We start from the raw sequence: 24,085 nt of genomic DNA on the forward strand, positions 1-24,085 counted from the left end.
CAATACCATCTTTGTAGAACATACCCCACTAGAAGACATGCAGGCACAGGGAATGGTGCTTGGCCATTGCCCCAGTGGGACTTGACTCATTGAGAACATTATCCTGGTGGAGACGCATACATTAGAAGTTATGCTAGGGAAGTTAAGATAACCGTATATGCGTGTGTCTTTAGCAGTTGAGGCAGGAACGAAACCATGTTCACCCCAGAATAGTAATGTACTGAGATATCATTGCATAGTCAGAATAATTTTTGTCCATACTGGGCATAAAGGGAAATAACATAACTGTTGAAAGTACATCGTAATCTTTATTAATCAATACAAAATAACATTTTCATAAGTTTGACCAACGTGACCCCCCCCCATTTCATTTAGATAAACATTGAGACAATCAAAAGTAATTGTGGACACTATATGGTGGTTACATTAAGATCAAATCATTCCTTGCTTTGGGCAGAGGTAATTTTGGCCAGGTTTTATCATTGCTGCACTACCAGCTTCCCCCTGCCAATGCAGTTGTAGAAGCCTTTAGTGCCATCAGGGCCAAGCGGCTGGCGCAGCACATCCACCACGCCCAGTGGCCTCTTGGGCAGGCCAGGCGAGAGGGGCCCAACTTTGTCAGGGAAAAATGTCTGGGCGGCAGTCTTCCGACGCTGGACCCAGGGGCTCCCCACAAAGCCCAAACTTTCCTGGGAATAGTCCCCGGAGCACTTGCTCCTGCTGCCAAAGCTTCCATTGCCACTGGATACAGGGCTGCTGCTGATCTCTGGAGCGGCCAGCGGGGACGGAGTGTGGCCACTGGGGAACAGCTTGCGGGGCAGGAGGGGGCTCCCCACAGGGCTACAAACTGGGTTCTTGTAGGGGTCTGAGCGGAAGGAGGACACCCGGGGGATGGCCAGGGGGCTGCCGTACAGAGCCTGAGGTCGTGTGACCCTGCGGTTGGGCCTGGGCGAGGCAGGGGCGAAGTCAGACTCAGATGAGCTGTAGAGGGCAGAGTCCTCCAGGGAGTAGCCCAGGTAGCGTCTGCCCTTGCGGTTGGGCTTCCTCGAGCACACACTCTCGATGCCGTCCTCAGACTCTTCCTCTGTGCGGTCCTGGCTGCCCCTTGGCTTCCTGGTGCCCCTGCTGCCTAGGAGTACCACGCGTACAGCCCTGTTCCCCTGTAGCTGCTCCTCAGCCTGCAGGGCCTCATAGGCCCGCCGTGCCCCCTCCAGGTACTCATACTCCACCACGGCACACACCTTACGCCCCAGCTCCATGTGTTTCTTTGCATACCTCTTGAGCTCGGCAGGGATCTCCTTCCCTGGGCGCAGGATGCGGAGGGACGTGATGGTGCCGTAGCAGCCAAATAGTCTCATGGCTGTCTCCATCAGGCTCTGCTGCTCCACCCCCGGGGCTACGCTCTCCTCATCGTTGTCCTCTCCTCCCAGGAGGTTCCAGGCCAGCAGCAGCTTGCTGGTGGGGACACACAGTAGCCAGTCGGGCACTGGGTCCCTCCGTCGCACCTTGGTTCCCTCCTCGTTGACTTCCAGCTGCTGCGTGGTGCGAGCCGCAGCCAGAGTGGTTCGCCAGTCACGTGTGAGCTCCCTGATCTACGACACAATGTTTAGGTTAGTAATTTTCAAAGGTTATACTTGTTATCAAAAGACATGTCAGTGCAGGCCAAAGCAATCAATAAATCCTACCTTTTTGAATGAAGTTAGTAACTTCACACTGACGTAGCCCTTCTTGTTCCTCTGAACATGTTTCAGTAAAAAGGCATCTTCAGACAGGCTCTCATTGGTAAGATAGTTTTCTAGCCGAGCTGCAATTTTCTGTTTCAGGTCTGCAACAGGGGTACTCCAGCCTTCATCCTGAATACAATCCTCTTCTTCAAACACATCAGTCAACTCTGTGGAACTTCTGCAGAACCATTGATATCAACATTCAAAAGTTGATAAACATTTAGTGGTTTTTGACATTGAATAAACCTCAATTGAGGTGAATGCACAGGCTCCACTCGAACATTACAGCCTATATTTCTGATCATGTTTTTGTAATGACCAATCTGGTCCCTGTAAGTCTGAACAATTCATTTTAAAACATGACACATTTAAATTGATTATCAGATATTACAGTAATCATCTGTAACATGGGCTCTTACCCATCCAAACTATCATATGTTCTGTCCTCTGTGTATGACCCAAGCCGCTTTGAATCTGGGGACAGCTGATACATTTGCAAGCCACATCGGAAGACGTCTGCAGTTGGTGAAGACATGTTGTGAGACTGAAACGAATTTTTATATCGATAAACTCAGATGATTTGTAGCCTACATGTATGTGTGTTGAGCATGTTTGTAGTTTACTTTATATTGTAACTATTACCTGAAGTTACAAAGCAAAAGTATTCACTTTAAATTAGCCTACCTGATATCCTCTTTGCCCGACGTTTCCCCGGTCTCCACCGCACATGTTGACATGGAATATTTTTAGAAATTCTAATTTCTGGTGTCCCTTACGTCACAATTGAGAGAACTTGACCATTGGATAATGACATGTTTGATGTATGCAATCAAGGAAAATCAGGTGTTTACATTTGGTATTCTACACTACCATTGATTATACCGTTGTGTGAGCAGTTTCCCCTTGTTTTTGAAGGCCACACATTCAGGCCTAAATCGAATATTCATATAAATGTTGTTCACCGTACTTTATCTGTGTGACTGTTTAGACAGGCAGCCCAATTTTGATATTTTTTCCGCTATTTGGTCTTTTGACCAATCACATCAGTTCTTTTTCAAAGCTGATCTAATTGGTATGGAGCCCCTTATGAGTCATTGTGGAGAGAGAAAAAACTGCCATACTAACCCGTTCCTTGGTTGTTGTTGTTGTTTTTTTATCCATTCCCCTTGATTTTTTAAAAATCCATTGCAATTATATATTTTTTTATCAGTTCCCTCATATTTTGTATTAATTCACTCAGGTTTTTAATCCACTTCAAGTTTAATAATCCTCGGAATATGCGTGTTTTTCCATTCATTGTGTCTGCACCCCTAGTCTGAGATCAATTAGAACAGGTAAACGATTTATAATTGCTTATGTAGCTAGCTGGCAGTAACGCTTCGATCACACCGACAGTGTTTTGCATTTTGGTACACCACAATTACATTCAATTCCAATGAAACGCAGCGTTTGCCTTACATCATTGCGTTTGATGCGGTGCATCAATTGGATTTATCAAATTTATGCGGCTTGACAGAAATGGTAGCAGAAGGTGACGTTTCGAACACACCGACAGCCATCATCTGGATGTGTGCAACAACAGTTCAACATTTACCTTCTGCTACCATTTCTGTCAAGCAGTTTGACGCATACATTCGATAAATCCAATGTATGCACCACACCGACCACACATGCATGACAAACAAAGCAAACTCAACCAAACAATGGCGGAAGTAGGCTACAAGAAGTTCTAGCCATGTGGAGTTGAGCCAGCAGCCGACATTCAGTAATGCTGAATGGACAGCGCTTTGAGTGCGCAGTGACTCCGCTCATTGGACAAGTATAAGGCAGGTTTCCCAAACTCGGTCCTGGGTGCACGTTTTTTTTTTTTTTCCGTAGCACTACACAGCTGATGAAGATATTAAACTCATCATGCTTTGATTATTTGAATCAGCTGTGAAGTGCTAGGGCAAAAAACAACATGTGCACTCAGGGGGGGCCCAGGACCGAGTTCTGGAAACCCTGGTATAGCAGATCAACTCAGTGGTGCTGAAAGGCCAGTGCTGCTGCCTAGCCAGATATATATCATTCTCCCGTTTGTGGGCAGTGGGATAGTTGGGGGGGGGCACAGTTTGTCTCACACATTGCTGTGTTTGTAACATTCATTTTTGGACTTATAGATTAATGAGAGATATATTGATTCTTCAAGAATATAACTTATAAATGCCTCATGAGCTTAGTTCAACTTTCGCATCCTATCAGAACCCAAAATATAAGCTTGTTTTAATTTTGATATCATGGATGGTCAGTCCTTGCATCCATAGCTCTGTGTATGAATTTGAGTGGTTACATTTCTCCAGGCCCATTCCTCAGCTTTTTATTACTTTCAGTTATGGATTCTTGCTTTAATTGAGCTCTCTATCTATTACATCTTAATTTATTCATCCATCCACTATAACCATCCATCAAATAAAGTTACTTGCTCAAAGCTGTAACTATTTTCCTCCTTTGTTTTCAGATTGACTGCAGTGCTGTCGAGGGCATGACGGATGCCCAACTCTCACAATACGTGCCCAGGTTTGGTGATCTTAAGTCAGTACTGCAAAAGAGAAGGGGCCACTCTCCAGGGATCAAGTGTATCCAATGCTGCAGAGAGGGATATAGAACATTTTAAACAGGATAAGAGCGTCTGCTAAATGACTTAAATGTAAATGTATATGTAAACACTGAAAGAAAAGTAATGAGAAGTCAGCAAAACTTTGGAAACGCCAACAATTAGAAAACAGAATGTACTTTCCAAATTGTATGGCTGGAACAAGTTGGTGTCAACTCATTCTGCCATGTCACAGATAAAGAAAGGTGGTGAGACAAGACAATTAAAGGCAGCAAAGATGGTTACAATAGCAGAGCTGTTGGAGGTCGGTAAGGCACTTTTCTTTCCAAATAGAAAAAGCTAACTAGGGCATGTTAATGGTTTTGAATTCACCATGCGAGACTTTACTGAGGAAGACCTAGACCCATCTACTACATTGGTCGAACAATACGAACTCAGAAAAGTTTTAAACATTTTTAGACTATATCTTTCCAGCAACAAAAGAAACGATGCGGCAGATGAAAGTCTCAAGGCAGCTGCCTCTATCTCTACAGAGAAGAATAACAGAACCAAGTACAACAGAATCGCCAATGTTTTCTCATCTGACGACGAAAGCCTGGAATTGGAGGAAATCAGCACAGGGGACATGACCATCCGCCGCAAAGAAAGCCTGGAATCAGAGGAAATTGACACAGAGGACAATCCCATCGGTCTTCAAGCTTACCACTCCCTCCACTCACCTGGCCAGGAAGAACAAAAACATTTGCATCTGCTATAACAGACAGGAGGCTCTTGATACCCCCTCACAACCAATGGTTGAAATATCAGGTTTGAGTGACAAAATACTGGGTGTATCAATATCAATGGACAAAGAAATTCAAGTGGGATATCCTTTTCTAGCTGATGAGTGCTTTGCTTGATGATGCGCTTCCAATTGACGCTATGTTATTCTCAACGCCGAGGCCTACCCCCACCCCGCAAAGGATACCCAGAATCAGAATTCGTAGAGGAAATGTGTTCCAAGACCTGAATGCTGCCATTCAAGATGGGATGGCCAATTTAGAGGACAAAACAAAACTTAACTCACACATACACAAAATAAAACAAAATCCTATTAGGTGGTATATGAAGACAGCATATAGTCATTACAAGCAGTGTAGTTAAGCCAAAAATAAATATTGAGTGGAGTACAGCACAGAGTAGCAGCAGATCATCAACCCAGTTATGAAGCGGGACTAGACCATTTATCCAGTATCGGCTGACATATTTTGTAAAACATTGGATTTCTATTGGAGGTATTGTATCGAATCTTTTCCATATGTATTACATTCCCTAAATCCCGTAACCACATTTCAAAGGTAGGTACAGTCTCCAGTTTCCAAAATTGCAATATGAGCCTTTTGGCTAATAGAGTACAAAGAGAGACAGCTTTCCCTTCGTGGTTATAACCATCAACTGTACCAAACAGAGCGGTCAATGGGTCTGGGGCTAGAACTCTATCAAAGGCTCTAGATAAATAATCAAAAATGAGAGCCCAGTAAACATGTAATTTAGGACATGTCCAGAATAAGTGGGTCAACGTCCCCTCATCCTGCTTGCACCTCTCACACAGTGGTGAGGTGTCCGGGAATATTTTATGCAGTTTTACTTTTGAGTAATGTAACCTGTGTATCACCTTAAACTGTACAAGGTTGTGTCTGGCATTCACTGAACTGTGGTTTATATTCCTGAGAGCTTCTACCCAGTCCTCATCTGAGATTTCTGACCCAAGTTCTTGTTCCCAAGCCCTTTTAATGGTGTCTGTGGATACCTCTATGTGGGCCTGTAGCACATCATACAGTCTAGAGACCGACCCTTTTGAATGGGGTTTGACAAGGATCAAGCTATCTAATGTAGGACTATTTGGCTTCATGCCATACTGTGGGATATGTGTCCTTACGAAATTCCTGATTTGGAGGTATCTGAAAAAATGTGTTGTTGGCATGTTGAACTTTCCCTGTAATTGTTGAAATGAAGCAAACTGACCATCTATGTATAGATTACCGATTGTTGTGAGCCCCTTCTCCCTCCACTGTGAAAACACCACATCATCCAATGCAGGGTGGAAAGCATGATTCAGAAAAATCGGGCTGTCAATGTATACAGTGGGTATGTTAAGAAAATACCTCATCTGTTTCCAGATCCTAAGCGTATGACAAATGACTGGGTTAGAGTCATACGTGGATGTTTTCACATATGATGGGCTATTAACAAGTGCAGGGAGTGAGGAACGTTGACAGGAGGCCTGCTCAATCAAAAGCCATGCATATCCTTCTGTCTCATCGCAGGTAAGCTTTCCCTCCAGAAAGACAATGTTCAGATTAGCAGCCCAATAATACAGTTTAAAGTGAGGAAGGCAAAAGCCCCCCTCTATTTTGTACTTGCATAAATGCTTCTTTGAAATTCTGGCTGCCTTGTTATCCCATAAAAATGGAGTTACTATTGAATCCAGTTTCTTAAAATAGCTTTGTGGTATGAAATTGGGTAGACATTGGAAGAGGTAAATAAACATGGGTAGGACAACCATTTTAATAGCGTTTATACGACCAACCAAGGAGATAGGCAGAGTTTTCCAAAAATCTATATTTTGTTTAAGCTGATATATTTTCTTGTCACAATTCGCTTTCAATAGCTGATCAAGGTCTCTTGTCACTACATTGCCAAGGCTTGTGAACTTGTCCATCACTGTTCTAAACGGGGTAGATCCACAGGCCGTGATATTGGCATCAACTCACTTTTTTGCCAGTTTATCTTGTAGCCTGAGAAGGAGCCAAATGTGTTTATCAAGTTAAGTAAGGGTGGAATAGAAGTTTTAGGTTTGGACAAAAACAAAAGAACATCGTCTGCATATAGGGAAATTTTGTGCTGTGTGTCCTTTATTTTAACAGAAGCTATATCGGCACATGCCCGAATGCGATTAGCAAGGGGTTCCATGGCTATAGCGAAGAGAGCAGGCGAAATAGGGCACCCCTGTCGGCACCCCTTGAACAAGCGGAATGACTGCAACATTTCTTGATTAGTTACCACGGACGCCATTGGGTGTGCATAAATAATTCTTATCCAATTAATAAATTCCTTTCCGAACCCGAAGTGCTCCAGAACCGACATCATATATTTCCACTCAATCCGGTCAAACGCCTTCTCTGCATCCAAAGCTATTACCACTGCCTCAACCTTATGATAGTGATACATTACGTTGAAAAGACGTCTCAAATTGTAGTGTATATGTCGGCCCGGGATAAAACCTGTCTGGTCAGGGTGTATGATGTCAGAAATATATGTTTTCAATCGGTTTGCCAATATCTTTGTCAACACCTTGTTTTCTATGGGGAGTAACGACACGGGACGATAAGACGACATCTCCATGGAATCTATCTTTTTTCAAGATTGTAGCCTCATACAGTGTTTGCGGGAGTTTGGCATTTTCTTTGGATTGTTTAAACATTCGCAACATAAGTGGAGATAGACTGGCGTAGTACTATTACATATCCATCGGGCCCAGGGGCCTTGCTGTTTGGAAATTATGCTATCGCTGTGTTCATTTCCTCCAAAGTTATCCCTGCATCGAGTGCAGAAGCTGCCCCCTGTCTAGTTTAGGAAGTTCACATTCAGCGAGAAAGCGTTCCATAGTTTGTGGATCAGTAGCATCGCATTTTGATTGGTATAGCTCTGAGTAAAACTGTGCAAAGCATTTATTAATATCCTGCGGATCTGTTACTATTTTACCCTTCTTGTCTTTTATTTTGTGAATAGCTCTAGATGCCTGTACATGCCTTAGCTGTCTTGCTAATAATTTGTGGTTTGTCACCCAGTTCAAAATAACTTTGTTGCGTTCTAGCAAGTAAAGAGCCCACCCGTTTCGAAAGGATGGTATTGTATTCATATTTTAACTTTGTGATCTTCTCAAGGACTGTATACGAGGAATTCGTCCTAAAAACGTTCTCCTCTTCCCCTAACTCTCTTTCAATTTCTCTTAGCCTAGTATTGGCGCGTTTCTTCCTCTCTGATGTATAAGAAATAATGTAACGTCTAATCACAGCCTTTAGATATTCCCAAAGGGTGGAGTCGTCAGCATCCCCCGTGTCGTTAGTTCCGAGGAAAAAGGCAATCTGCTCCTTCAAATACTGACAAAAAGCCTCATCTTTCAGCAGGTATGCGTCTAAGCGCCACGGTCGCCGACCTGTCGACATATTGTCGAGTTTCAGCACCATGGACAGAGGAGAGTGGTCCGTAATTAGAATAGGGTGATAGGTAACCGACTCAGCTGCTGAAATTAGTTTGGAGTCCAACAGAAAATAGTCAATTCTGGAATATGACTTATGAACTGATGAAAAGAAAGAGTAATCCCTGTCTGTTGGGTGCGTCAGTCCAAATATCGACAATGTTAAGGTTTGTCATCAATGTATTTAGACAGACACTGGCATTTGATTGTTGAAGTGACCTTGACAGCTGTTTATCTAAAAGAGGATCTAACGTACAGTTAAAGTCCCCTCCAACAATAACACTTGTATCCGAGATATTTGGTATGTCTTAAATACCCTTTGAAAAAATAATGGATCATCGAAGTTGGGTCCATATAAATTGACCAAGGTTACTGGTTTCGAATTCAGTGTACCAGCCACAATAATATACCGACCATTAGGATCTGAAATCGAGGATGAGTAAACAAACGGAATGTTTTTCCTTATCAGGATTGCTACCCCTCTCGCTTTTGCATCAAAGTTAGACTGGTATATCTGACCGATCCAGCCGACTCGTAGCTTGGCCTGAGCGGAGCGTTTAATATGAGTTTCTTGAAGAAACACTATGTCAGCACCCAGTGATTTAAGATGAGAGAAAACCTTAGCTCGTTTCACCACATGCCCCAAGCCATTACAGTTCCAGCTGACTATCTTTATTCCACCTGGTCTACTCTGTGCTCTGTCACTATGTGATATTTCTTATTTTAGAGCAAATTGTTGCTGTCATACAAAACTCAGAAGAAAAACGTCCCGCCGTGCGGGAGCTTGTCATGCCACCTGTACTAATAATAAACGTGAACATAAAACACATACCCCATCCCCCCTCCCGGTCCTTTACTGAGTGACTTCCCCAAACGAAGCACTCCTTGGCTAACATACAAACCTTAGGGTGTCTAGACATACAGCTTGAACTAACTCGTCGTCTATAGATGGTCCGCATATAAGCTAATATTAAATAACACTTAACACTTAACTCTCACGTTAGGGGGTGAGTGGCGCTAAAACATGATGTGCCAAACAATGCTATATTAGCCACAACATCTCACCAATCATATGTCCCAAATTCTGATCTTCTAATCGAAAAGCCATAGTCCGGAAATCCAAACACAGTCCTGGCCTGTAGCCGGTCATTTAGCCGGCTGACACAGCCGTTCTGTATCCTCAGCCAGGGAGCTTGCTTGTCATGAACAGATCGGCCACTTTTGGGTTGTCAAACGTACGTGTTGATCCTTTGACTGTCACCTTAAACCGGGCTGGGAAGAGGAATCCATATCGGATGATGGCCGCCCTGCATTTGTTGCGTACTCATACTCTTTCCGTTGGTTCCTCACCTCCAAGGTAAGATCTGGGTAGAAAGACACCCTGGCTCCGTTGAAATTAAGGGGGAACTTTTGACTAGCCAGCTTGAGGATGAGATCCCTGGTCTGGGGATAGTGAAGCCGTACAATGAATGGCCTTGGTGGCCCGCCCTTGGCCGGCTTCGTTGCCTGAGATCTGTGTGCGCGGTCGATCCGGGTGGTCGTTTTGAAGTGTTCACTCCCCAGCAGGGCCGGTATCAGCTTTGAGACAAATTCAGTGGGTTTCCCTTTCTTAGTGTCCTCCTGGATGCCACATATTCGGATGTTCTGGCGTCTTGAATGCGACTCGAGCATTTCCAGTCGGGCTTTCAGGGTTTTGTTGTCATTTTTGAACGTTGCGCACTGTTTCTCTATGTCCTGTAGCCTGGCCTCGTGATCGACTATCGTTTGCTCAACCTCATGCATCCTTCTCTGAGTTGCCTTCACAGTTTCGGCCAAAGTCCCAATACTCTTTGAGATATCAGCCAACCTTGTTGCTTAGTGAGTTTATGGCAGCCAGTATGTCACTTTGCGTAGGCTCTGTGGGGGACTCTTGGAAGCTAGCCTCTCAGCTAACTCCTCGTGGGTTGGCGACGTTGAAATTGGTTCGCTGTTGTTGATGAATCGATACAGGAGACAAGTTGAAACACTGGACAAGGTGGATCAGATATAGTAAAGGCAGTTTATTTTTGTAGTGTAGAGATATCTGGAAAAGCGTGCACGGACTCTCATTCGTCTAGTCCATAGGGAACCTTCAGAAAAGAGCCCCGATACATTGTGTACAGTCATTTTATTCATGGGTATGACGTAGGTAGATTCTGGTAGATCTGGCCTCTGGTAGGTTGCTGGTAGTTGATTGGCAGTTCCCTCCAGACTGGTGTTGACGTCCCATTGGCAGTTTGGAAGAGTTCTTTGTCTTTGGAGTCCATCCCCAGGGGTGGGGGTGCGTGTGTGCAATGTGTGTGCGTTCCTGTCTTGGCAAGTCTGTGTGTCCTCGCAATGAGTGTGTGTATGTGTGTGCGTTCTTGTCTTGGCAAGTCAAGGCTGTGTGTCCTCGCAATGAGTGGGTGTAATGTGTTGTGCGCTCTTATCTGGGTGTCCTCGCAGTGAGTGTGTGTAATGTGTGTGTGCTCTTGCAGTCACGGGATGTTGTGGCCGAACTGACGGCTATCACCTGTGGCTAGGATGTATCCTGTTTCGACAGTGTTGTGGATGATTTAAATGAGTGTGTGTGTGTGAGAGATATCCTGTATGAGGCCTAACATGTTTTACTGTGAAAATACGTTGTTATGTGTTGTCTCAGTTATAGCAATGTAATACCAGTAAGCTGGTCATTTGCATAGGAAATAGCACTTCATTACAAATCCCCCTCTTCACGTCTCCTAAGAGACGTGATATGAATTAAAAGCAAGTAAAATTTATAGTCCCCCTCTTCACGTCTCCAAAGAGACGTGACAACTAATCAACAGCCAAATAGCTGCACTCAGCCAAATCTATAGGTTCCTCAATCCCGAGCAACGGATACATTTGAGCTTTATCCCTGACCACCTGACTGGGATCAATAGCAGTAGTAATGACTCTAGTCACTAGGGTGCGAATACATGGAATGCAGCAGCATCCACAGAGCACTAAAATGGCGGCAAAAACAGCGATCGATACAAGAATAGAAGAAACAAGCACTTTATATTTACCAAAAACTTCCATCCAGGAGTCCCACATAGAAGTGTCCGCACCTGAATGGGATTTCATCTTACCATTAAGGGTCCGTAGTCCGTCTAAAGCTACAGTCAGGCTACCATCAGAGGCTGTGTTATTAGGAATGAAAGTACAACACTGTTCACCAAACATAGTACAAACTCCACCTTTCTCCGCCAGCAGCATATCCACTGCAATACGATTCTGAAATGTCATAAGAGAAGTTGCAGCTAACTGACCAAGCACGGCTTCAAATCCTTGCTGGGTCCAATTACCCAGTTTCTGTACATTAAAATGTATGTAGTTGATTCTATCCACATTTTTATTAATAGTACACCACCAACAAATGGAGGACTCAAAACCAGCTGCCACCTGATCAACCAACTTATACTCGTCAGGAACACCCCTTGGGACTCCAATGGCATCTATGTATGTGGAATCACCACTAGATGGGGTGGTGGCACGCCTGGAACGTCCATTCAAATATCCTGGGTTCACCATCTGGACCCTAAGAACGAGGTCTGCAGCCCCTGTAGGGTAGATAGAAACAGGCAAAAGGAGAGTAACAAGGGCACAACTTCCAGTAGCATTAGAGGGTAATTTATCGAACAGGACAGTGTTCCCACACCACCACCATACATCTGCTCTGGATATTGGCCTGAAACTCCCTGCAACACGAAATGTATCAAGACACCAATCCCCTGGAACATGTCCCACATTTGTACCTCCCCCCGTCATATTAACACAGGTGAAATTTGCCTTAGCAACTTCGTTTGAAAACATTGGTTTCCTAGCGGTAGATCTAGTTATGGGATAGATAACATCCCATGCAGTACAATTAAAACTGGGGTTATCTTTAGTCATTAATGGGATTAGGCATGTCAAAGCCACTACAGCAGGGACAATGCGAAGCAATGGACAAGCCCCCATGCATACCACACAGTTCTGTTGAGTAGCATTAGCTGCTTCCTCTGTCAATAACAGCCAATTATTAGTAAAGCCTGAGATCCCTGTAGCCATCAGGATGGCATCATCCATTTTGGGAGGACCAGTGGTCATGGTGACGGGGCTCCATCTGGGGTCATCCGTCCCTACAGGTTCCCGATCTGAAAGGACTGCAAGGGGTTTAGTTATGTTATTAAAACATATTTTCAGGTGCCAATAAAGTTCTTTATCCACCCATGGTGCCAATAGGAAAGGGTTACACCCAATTCCACCTATTCCATGTTTAATGACCAGTTTTAACCCAATTGTAACTTTAGTCAAAGCTAAACTTCTCCTCCACAGGAGTGCATCCCCATGCCCTGTCCAATTGGACCAATCCGGGCCAGTTTCTGCCACCAAATTTTTCCACGTCCATTCAGAGTACCCCCCTTTCGTCATAAACCATACTGCACTAGACCAACTAAGTGCATGAGTTCCATGCCCCCCGCCTGGGCTTCCCAAAACTCCCCACGGTAAGGTGACTGTAGTGGTAGTATTGATAGGTACGCATAGGGTGGTGCTCCTAACCTGTTTTGCGGTGCAATCTGGCTCTACAGCCTGAATGTTGCGCCTGTGAATTATGTGTTTGTTTGTGGATGTAGTGGAGTTGGATGACGCATTAGTTTGCACTGTGTTTGTGTCAGATGGATATGTATGGTGCTCTATTACCCACAGGAGGATTCCCATGGAAACTCCTGTGACTATGATAAAATTAACAAACATGGGACCTGATATCCCCAGTCTCGTCCAGGGATAACCCTTATCCCTGGGAGATCGGTTAGTTTGTGGGTTTGGGATTCGCTCCCACATCCTCACGAACTAAATGTTCTGTGGTTGGGATCAAATTTAGGTCGCTCAAATCGACCCTGACTTCAGTCAAAGTTCTGGAAGGAGTTGGTGCTGGAGTGCAATGTGTGAGGTGGTGCCAAGGTACGCCTGATTTACCTTTGACCTGGACTGAGTGTGAACTAACCTCCTTCACTTCGTACGGTCCAGTCCACCTGGGTTCCAGCCACTTTCTTTTGTGGACTCTTACCCTCACTCAGTCACCAACCTTGACCTTCAGTGGATCTGGGTCTTCCGTCAGTTCTCTCTCCTGGACCTTGCGAACCTGAACAGAGAGAGCTGCAGAAAGTTCCGTTAGTTTTTTCACATAATTATACATTACAATTTGTTGTACATCAAGAGCGGGCATATGACCTCCCTCCCTTGGTGGACCAGGCATGACTCTACCAGTCATTACCTCATGAGGAGAGAGATGGGTGCCTGACCCTGGTGAGGCTTTCATGGCCATCAACGCCAGGGGCAGGGCTTCGACCCATTTCAACTTCGACCCGGCACCTATTTGAGCTATTTTGGATTTTAGTGTTTGACCTGCACGTTTCCACGAGACCTTGGGATTGTGGCCTATAAACCGACCCAAATTTAATGACTGATTTCGCATCCTCTCCCGCTGTTGGAATTGCCTCTACCCATCTGGAAAACCTATCCACCATCACTAATAGGTATCGTTTCCCATTACCCATTAACCACACTATCCGCCCCCATGTCTGTGTAATCTATGCTAATGTCCTGAAAACATGCGTTGGGTACTGGGTATGAGCCCATGGGTGTCTGATAGGGTTTCTTAGGATTGTAGCTACCACAAATGCTGCACTCGTCACAAAATAAGTCTGTCATGTCTTTCATGTGAGGGTGCCACCAGATGTGAGACCCCTTTTGTAGAGTCTTTAGTTTGCCCTCGTGTGTGTGGCTATGTGCTTCTCGTAAAAGTTCTGGGTCCATCAGTGTGGACTGGTCCATGGGCATAGGCTGAGTCTGTATAGATATTCACAGTCTTTCCTTTTCCTCTGATGAGGGCCTGCGTCAATCCGATGAGTTCAGCTAATTGGGCAGGTGCTGGTTGTGGGATGATGGCTGATTCAAGGGTAACGTGTGAGCCGTCTTGGCCTGCTGCACCACTTGGAGTAGTCAGGGGAGGTGAGAGAGGCAGCCGTAGAGAGGTCAGTTCCTTCTCTCGTGGTGATGGTGGGCAGCTTCATTGCCAAGGGGGGTATTCTCCTGACATACCCTGGGACGGCGCCTGTTGTGGTGGGTAGGAGGCAAATGGCACTGGGTGGTTGTATGCAGGTTGTTCACTCTGAATTCTTGATTGCGGCTGTGGTTGTGGCTGAGGGGATATCCTGTAGCCACCCCTCCCTCTAGGTGGACCGTAGAAGGGCCTTCCTCCCCTGGGTGGGCGCTGAGGTTGAGACAGTGGATATGGGCAGTCCCTGGAGTAGTGACCGGGTGTCCTACAGTTGTAGCAAACTCCCCCTCTAGGCAGTCCTGGAATGCATTGTGGCTGGAATGCAACCTGTGGCCCCCCTTGAGGTGCCATTGGCATTGGTGTTAAGTACGCAGGGCCAGGAGCGGGTGCGGAAGTCTCCTGGACAGTTTGTTGCTGCATCTGGGTGACTGTTTTAGTGACTATATCAGCAATGTCTGTAGATGCCTCGGCCACCATCTGTTTCTTTGGTTTGTCTCCCCCCTGCGCTTCTTTCAGCTGAAGTTTCAGAAGTTGTATCTGTAGGGACTGGACTTGTGTATCTGCTCCACCCTTTTCCTTGTTGAATTGGGTGATGTGGTGATGCACATGGGAGTTAAACTGAGTCAATGGTAGCGCCATCAGCCCAACTGTGTTCCTGAGTTTGGTACGAACATCATGATGAGTCCCGTTCACCACCATTTCTTTCCACATGCTAAGTGTGGTGGCCGTGTGATCGTATGGATCTTCATGAACGGATCTCCATGTTGTCTTCGCTCTGTCTAGGTAGGCCGCTGGCTGTTCGCCTGGATTAATGGTGAATGATGACAGAGTTGAGTGGTTTCGTTCTGTAGGGTATGCCCTCCTCAGCACATCCCATAGCTGATTTCGAAATTGCTCCAATGGTAGGGCAGATGCGGACGTAGCTAGATCTGCATCTCTCACGAGAACCACCATGGTGGTATGGTCCGTTGCTCTGGGCAGTAGGGCCTTCATGTCTCCAAGACAGAGGCGTAAGCCAGAGGTGAGTGTCTGTAGTTGAAGGATCCAAGCAGAGGCACCCCCATGTAGACTGGGCAGTTGTTCCATCAAGGTGGTGAGGTCCGTCATTTTCCATGGTTGGTAGTCTTCATACCGCACATCTGCAGTGGGTCTCAATGGCATCTGTATTTCCATTTGTCTTGCACCTCCAAGATCCCAATCTGCTCTGGAGGAGACTCCTCTGCTTCTCAGTTCCTCCAATCTTATAGACTTTCTGACCGGCTTTATCAGATCTGTCATGTTGCCTACCAGTATCCCGTCTACATGGTACTGGCCCCCACCACGTTCAGCTTTCTCTATAAAAGTTTTGACTTCAGCCACTGAGTTCCGGACCTCTCTCTCGAGTCTCTGTATGCTGTCGTCATCATTGTCTTCACTGGGGGGCCCTCTTGTGGAGGCTCCAGTGGACCACGCCCCGTGTGAGTGTAGAGACTCTTGTTCATCCCCATTGGCCACGCCCTCCGTACCACTCTGGGTTAGGGGTAGATGAGAACTGGATGAGATTGTGCCCCTCTTCGTTCAAGGGGCCCTCCCGAGTCCCACGACTCCGCTCTTGTGGGTGAGATGGTGGAGAGTAATTCAGGCTTGGTGGTGATGTAGAGTTTGTTCTGTCAGGTCTTTCTTCACATAGTAAGATCCCTTCTTGAATTCCCATAGTCATGTTCCCTTTCAACTCCCCGGCCTGTACCCTAAAGACTGGTGCTTGTATAGCAGCTGGGGAGGCTCGGGCGGCAGCCTTAAAAGGGTTGTGGGGTATGAATGGGTTTTGAGAATAGGGAGGTGGCGCTGCAGCCTTCTCTTTCAGTGGTATTGGCAGGGCCGGGTATAGAGAGCGCGGGGCTGATGGGGTGGTGGTGGTTGCCATGGGTGTTTTGTGTCCGGTGTTCGTGCCTTCTCTGAAGTCAGCTGAGGGCTCAGTTACCACACCCATCATGTCTGGCTTTTTGTATGGGCGGACCCTTTTCATTTCTTCTATAGCCCATTTCCCTATCCTCATCTCAGCCTCAACTCTCTCTCTGTGCCTTGACCCTTCCTTTCTGAACAAGTGGTTCTTATTTCGCTCAGCCTCACTTTCACTCCCTTCATTTACCGCTTCTCCTAGTTCTCTCTCCATAGCGATGAGTTGCCCTCTTGACGGGGCGACTCCACTAAGATAACCTGCCTGGGTCCATCTCAACTTCACTCCCTCCCATACTTTCTTTATCGATTTATATTCCTGTTTTCCCCCTGACCTTTCCTGTATTCTCTGATCCAAATAATCGTTGAATTTGAATTTGGGAATGGTAACAAAAGCCATTTTGTCGTTTAACTATGTCTGAGTTTAATAACTATCTTGGTGCACTTAGCCCGTCACTTGGTCGAAACCAGCGATGTATTCTCGGTGCCAACACAGCCTTATCTCTTGTGTCTCACCCTCGTGCACAAAGAGTTTTGTAGAATTACTGTACTAAAATATAATTATTATAATAATAATAAAGAGATATTCGTGAGGTATTAAGCGTCTGGGGCAGTTTGTTAGAGTAATTCTACAGCTACACACACTTCTACTGTCATGTATTGTCATATTATGTCTTGTTCCTGTTCTTTCTCTTCACTCTGTCTCCCTCTGTTGGTCGTATTAGGTTACCTTCTCTTTCTCTCCTCCTCCAGCTGTTCCTCATCTCCTCTAACTACCTCGTTCACCCTTTCCCACCTGTTCCCTTTTTCCCTCTGATTAGGTCTCTATTTCTCTCTCTGTTCCTGCTTCTTTCTTTGTCAGATTCTCGTTTGAGTTTCTCATGCCAGAAACAAACTATCGTCTCGTTTTCTTCACCCTTATCCCGTCCCGTCCTGTCGGTATCTGCCTGGCAAGTGCATCCTATACTCAGCTAACTGTCTTATTGTTTGTACTGTGTCCAGTTCATCTGATGCTACGGGAGATCAGGTACCACTGTTCCTCTACGACCCGCGCCTATCCAGAGAGATCTGCAGCCTGTCGCCGCTAACCCAGCTATTCTCCTCTGCTGCTAAGAAGGAGGCTCTTTTGTTATTATCAGAAGGACTTTTTGTTTCATTTGTCGCCCTCTCTGCGGGTTGTCTATTTTTCCATTATCTACATCTGAAGAGGATCTATGTCTTCCCTGTGTTTACATTAAAGGACTCTGTTTTTGTTAAACCGCTTTTGGGTCCTCACTCAAGTGCATAACAGAAGAATCTGACCACAAGATGGACCCAGCGACTCCGGATCCTTTCCACTCAGCCGTCGAGATCCAGGGAGCGATGCTAGGCAGACACGAGGAGGAATTGTCTGCTGTTCGACATGCCGTTGAGACCCTGGCCGCCCAAGTCTCTGACCTCACAAGACAGATTCACCATCTCCGCCTCGATCCACCGGCCACTTCCAGTGCTTCCGAATCTCCGGAGCCCAGAATCAATAACCCGCCGTGTTACTCTGGGGAGCCCACTGAATGCCGCTCGTTCCTCACTCAGTGTGATGTTGTGTTTTCTCTCCAGCCCAACACTTACTCCAGGAGCACAGCTCGTATCGCCTACGTCATATCTCTCCTTACTGGACGGGCTCGTGAGTGGGGCACGGCAATCTGGGAGGCGAGGGCTGAGTGTACTAACCAGTATCAGGACTTTAAGGAGGAGATGATACGGGTTTTTGACCGTTCTGTTTTTGGGGAGGAGGCTTCCAGGGCCCTGTCTTCCCTATGTCAAGGTAATCGATCCATAACAGATTACTCTATTGAGTTTCGCACTCTTGCTGCCTCCAGTGACTGGAACGAGCCGGCTTTGCTCGCTCGTTTTCTGGAGGGTCTCCGCGCGGAGGTTAAGGATGAGATTCTCTCCCGGGAGGTTCCTTCCAGTGTGGATTCCTTGATTGAACTCGCTATTCGCATAGAGCGACGGTTTGATCTTCGTCGCCGAGCTCGTGGAAAGGAGCTCGCGTTCTCCGTTGCCCCCCTCTCCGCATCACTACCATCTTCCTCCGCCGGCTCGGGTTCTGAGCCTATGCAGCTGGGGGGTATCCGCATCTCGGCTAAGGAGAGGGAACGGAGAATCACCAACCGCCTCTGTCTCTATTGCGGTTCCGCTGGTCATTTTTTCACTTCATGCCCAGTAAAAGCCAGAGCTCATCAGTAAGAGGAGGGCTACTGGTGAGCGCTACAACTCTGGTCTCTCCTTCAAGATCCTGCACTACCTTTTTGGTCCATCTCCGCTGGACCGGTTCGTCAGCGTCCTGCAGTGCCTTGATAGACTCTGGGGCGGAGGGCTGTTTTATGGACGAGACCTGGGCTCGGGAACATGACATTCCTCTCAGACAGTTAAGGGATCCCACGGCCTTGTTCGCTTTGGATGGTAGTTCTCTCCCCAGGATTCAGCGTGAAACGCTACCTTTAACCCTCACTGTCTCTGGTAATCATAGCGAAACCATTTATTTTTTAATTTTTCGTTCACCTTTTACACCTGTTGTTTTGGGCCATCCCTGGCTAGTTCGTCATAATCCTTCTATTAATTGGTCTAGTAATTCTATCCTCTCCTGGAACGTCTCTTGTCATGTGAAATGTTTCATGTCTGCTATCCCTCCTGTTTCCTCTGTCTCTTCTTCACAGGAGGAGCCTGGTGATTTGACGGGGGTGCCGGAGGAGTATCACGATCTGCGCACGGTGTTCAGTCGGTCCAGGGCCACCTCTCTTCCTCCGCACCGGTCGTATGATTGTAGTATTGATCTCCTTCCGGGAACCACTCCCCCCCGGGGTAGACTATACTCTCTGTCGGCTCCCGAACGTAAGGCTCTCGAGGATTATTTGTCTGTAGCTCTCGACGCCGGTACCATAGTCCCCTCCTCCTCTCCCGCCGGAGCGGGGTTTTTTTTTGTTAAGAAGAAGAACGGGTCCCTGCGCCCCTGCATAGATTATCGAGGGCTGAATGACATAACAGTTAAGAATCGTTATCCGCTCCCTCTTATGTCTTCAGCCTTCGAGATCCTGCAGGGAGCCAGGATTTTCACTAAGTTGGACCTTCGTAACGCTTACCATCTCGTGCGCATCAGGGAGGGGGACGAGTGGAAAACGGCGTTTAACACTCCGTTAGGGCACTTTGAATACCGGGTTCTTCATTTTGGCCTCGTAAACGCTCCAGCTGTCTTTCAGGCATTAGTAAATGACGTCCTGAGAGACATGCTGAACATCTTTGTTTTCGTTTACCTTGACGATATCCTGATTTTTTTCACCATCACTCCAGATTCATGTTCAGCACGTTGGACGTGTCCTCCAGCGCCTTTTAGAGAATTGTCTCTATGTGAAGGCTGAGAAGTGCACTTTTCATGCCTCCTCCGTCACATTTCTCGCTTCTGTTATTTCCGCTGAAGGCATTAAGATGGATCCCGCTAAGGTCCAAGCTGTCATTGATTGGCCCGTTCCTAAGTCACGCGTCGAGCTGCAGCGCTTTCTCGGCTTCGCGAATTTCTATCGTCGTTTCATCCGTAATTTCAGTCAGGTGGCAGCTCCCCTCACAGCCCTTACTTCTGTCAAGACGTGCTTTAAGTGGTCCGTTTCCGCCCAGGGAGTTTCCGGTCAAGCAGAACGGGCCAATCAGACTGTTGGTCGCATCTTACGCAGTCTTTCTTTTCGTAACCCTGCGTCTTGGTCAGAACAGCTCCCCTGGGCAGAGTACGCCCACAACTCGCTTCCTTCGTCTGCGACCGGTCTATCTCCTTTTCAGAGTAGCCTCGGGTACCAACCTCCGCTGTTCTCGTCTCAGCTCGCCGAGTGCTGCGTCCCCTCCGCTCAGGCTTTTGTCCAACGTTGTGAGCGCACCTGGAAGGGGGTCAGGTCTGCACTTTGCCGTTATAGGGCGCAGACTGTGAGAGCCGCTAATAAGCGTAGAACTAAGAGTCCTAGATATTGTCGCGGTCAGAGAGTATGGCTCTCCACTCAAAACCTTCCCCTTAAGACAGCTTCTCGCAAGTTGACCCCGCGGTTCATTGGTCCGTTCCGTATTTCTCAGATCATTAATCCTGTCGCAGTGCGACTTCTTCTCCCGCGATATCTTCGTCGCGTCCACCCGGTCTTCCATGTCTCCTGTGTTAAGCCCGTTCTTCGCGCCCCCGCTCGTCTCCCCCCCCCATCCTTGTCGAGGGCGCACCTATCTACAGGGTCCGTAAGATTTTGGACATGCGTCCTCGGGGCCGTGGTCATCAGTACCTAGTGGATTGGGAGGGGTACGGTCCTGAGGAAAGGAGTTGGGTTCCCTCTCGGGACGTGCTGAACCGTTCGCTGATCGATGATTTCCTCCGTTGCCGCCAGGTTTCCTCCTCGAGTGCGCCAGGGGGCGCTCGGTGAGTGGGGGGGTACTGTCATGTATTGTCATATTATGTCTTGTTCCTGTTCTTTCTCTTCACTCTGTCTCCCTCTGTTGGTCGTATTAGGTTACCTTCTCTTTCTCTCCTCCTCCAGCTGTTCCTCATCTCCTCTAACTACCTCGTTCACCCTTTTCCCACCTGTTCCCTTTTTCCCTCTGATTAGGTCTCTATTTCTCTCTCTGTTCCTGCTTCTTTCTTTGTCAGATTCTCGTTTGAGTTTCTCATGCCAGAAACAAACTATCGTCTCGTTTGCTTCACCCTTATCCCGTCCCGTCCTGTCGGTATCTGCCTGGCAAGTGCATCCTATACTCAGCTAACTGTCTTATTGTTTGTACTGTGTCCAGTTCATCTGATGCTACGGGAGATCAGGTACCACTGTTCCTCTACGACCCGCGCCTACCCAGAGAGATCTGCAGCCTGTCGCCGCTAACCCAGCTATTCTCCTCTGCTGCTAAGAAGGAGGCTCTTTTGTTATTATCAGAAGGACTTTTTGTTTCATTTGTCGCCCTCTCTGCGGGTTGTCTATTTTTCCATTATCTACATCTGAAGAGGATCTATGTCTTCCCTGTGTTTACATTAAAGGACTCTGTTTTTGTTAAACCGCTTTTGGGTCCTCACTCAAGTGCATAACATCTACTGCCTGGCTAAATGTTTTCATCTCCCTAACGTCTACCTTTTGGTTAATGACAGTGTATGCAAATGCCTTCTATAATGGTTGTCAAATTAGTTCTATGCAATACCAACAGCACAAAAGGAATTGTTACTCGACACGGCGGTCGAAAAACTTCGCCCAAACTTTTGACTCGGTGGTCACTTCAGTACAGTTACACCACAGAGTCCCCAATCGATATTACCCGGTCTCACGAAACGGCCAATCAGTCACATCAATCTGGAGAGATCGGGTAATTCCTTCACTCCTAGTCCAATCTTAATCTATCACTGTTGCTCAATACGTCATTCACATTTCATTTTCACTGAGTCATCAAGTCCTCACTGTACACCTAGCTGAGCGCCACATCGAATAGTGCCAGGCTATATGGACAAGATTTAACAATATATCACTGAGTCATCAAATCCTCACTGTACACCTAGTAGATTCATATCTACTAGTGCCAGGCTATGTGGATAAGATTTAACAATATATCACTGATTCATCAAATCCTCACTGTACACCTAGTTGATTCATATCTACTAGTGCCAGGCTATGTGGATAAGATTTAACACTATATCACAGTTCACATTTCATTATGTTATCAAATCCCTCACTGTTACACATAGTAGATTTCAACATCTACTATTGCCAGACTATATGGATGAGATTTGACAGTATATCACTGAGTCATCAAATTCTCACTGTACACCTAGTTGATTCATATCTACTAGTGCCAGACTATGTGAATAAGAAATGACAGTATATATATATGCACAGATATATCTTTACACGATGCCTTTCATTATTGGACAATAGCCAACACCTCATTTGGCCGCCTTTCGTTCCAGTACTCTGCTGCCTGTGACTGGAACGAACTGCAAAAATCGCTGAAGTTGGAGACTTTTATCTCCCTCACCAACTTCAAACATCAGCTATCCGAGCAGCTAACCGATCGCTGCAGCTGTACATAGTCTATTGGTAAATAGCCCACCCATTTTCACCTACCTCATTCCCATACTGTTTTTATACTGTTTTTTATTTATTTACTTTTCTGCTCTTTTGCACACCAATATCTCTACCTGTACATGACCATCTGATCATTTATCACTCCAGTGTTAATCTGCAAAATTGTATTATTCGCCTACCTCCTCATGCCTTTTGCACACATTGTATATAGACTGCCCATTTTTTCTACTGTGTTATTGACTTGTTAATTGTTTACTCCATGTGTAACTCTGTGTTGTCTGTTCACACTGCTATGCTTTATCTTGGCCAGGTCGCAGTTGCAAATGAGAACTTGTTCTCAACTAGCCTACCTGGTTAAATAAAGGTGAAATAAAATTTTAAAAAATTGCATAATTTAACAGAGATTCATACTCACACTTCAGTACTACTGATCATAATTTGGATTTTGACTATGATACAATATGCAGATTTTGATTTAACAGGTTCTGCTCACCTTATATTGTCGAGCTCTTTGATCAGTTTCCTGAGGTGAGTTGAATCCCCGATGACTCCTGTAGGCAGGTCACCCGTCCGTCCGGAATCTGTCGTCAACTCGTCTCTTTTCTCATCAACTCTCTATGGACCGAATTCATGGGTTGAAACCATCCTCATGCTACCAATTTGTTGATGAATCGATACAGGAGACAAGTTGAAACACTGGACAAGGTGGATCAGATATAGTAAAGGCAGTTTATTTTTGTAGTGTAGAGATATCTGGAAAAGCGTGCACGGACTCTCATTCGTTTAGTCCATAGGGAACCTTCAGAAAAGAGCCCCGATACATTGTGTACAGTCATTTTATTCATGGGTATGACGTAGGTAGATTCTGGTAGATCTGGCCTCTGGTAGGTTGCTGGTAGTTGATTGGCAGTTCTCTCCAGACTGGTGTCGACGTCCCATTGGCAGTTTGGAAGAGTTCTTTGTCTTTGGAGTCCCTCCCCAGGGGTGGGGGTGCGTGTGTGCAATGTGTGTGCGTTCCTGTCTTGGCAAGTCTGTGTGTCCTCGCAATGAGTGTGTGTATGTGTGTGCGTTCTTGTCTTGGCAAGTCAAGGCTGTGTGTCCTCGCAATGAGTGGGTGTAATGTGTTGTGCGCTCTTATCTGGGTGTCCTCGCAGTGAGTGTGTGTAATGTGTGTGTGCTCTTGCAGTCACGGGTTGTTGTGGCCGAACTGACGGCTATCACCTGTGGCTAGGATGTATCCTGTTTTGACAGTGTTGTGGATGATTTAAATGAGTGTGTGTGTGTGAGAGATATCCTGTATGAGGCCTAACATGTTTTACTGTGAAAATACGTTATGTGTTGTCTCAGTTATAGCAATGTAATAGCAGTAAGCTGGTAATTTGCATAGGAAATAGCACTTCATTACACTGTCTATCTCATTCAAGTTATCTTGTTTAGCACTCCCTTTTCTGGTGCCTTTTC

General features: G+C 46.2%; 1 protein-coding gene across 1 annotated transcript; it reads right to left on the bottom strand.

Annotated features, from left to right (window-relative positions):
* Window positions 1-288: 288 nt before the first annotated feature.
* larp6b (La ribonucleoprotein 6, translational regulator b) lies at window positions 289-23,985 on the bottom strand. The gene is made up of 5 exons (XM_029633915.2): window positions 23,118-23,985; window positions 2,409-13,717; window positions 2,144-2,268; window positions 1,686-1,902; window positions 289-1,592 (listed from the first exon to the last, which is right to left on the bottom strand). The coding sequence occupies exons 2-5, from the start codon at window positions 2,451-2,453 to the stop codon at window positions 480-482; spliced, it is 1,500 nt and encodes a 499-aa protein (XP_029489775.1). The 5' UTR covers window positions 2,454-13,717; window positions 23,118-23,985; the 3' UTR covers window positions 289-479.
* Window positions 23,986-24,085: the final 100 nt, after the last annotated feature.

This window comes from Oncorhynchus nerka, linkage group LG25, assembly GCF_034236695.1.
Source record: "Oncorhynchus nerka isolate Pitt River linkage group LG25, Oner_Uvic_2.0, whole genome shotgun sequence".
Classification (NCBI taxonomy): domain Eukaryota; kingdom Metazoa; phylum Chordata; class Actinopteri; order Salmoniformes; family Salmonidae; genus Oncorhynchus; species Oncorhynchus nerka.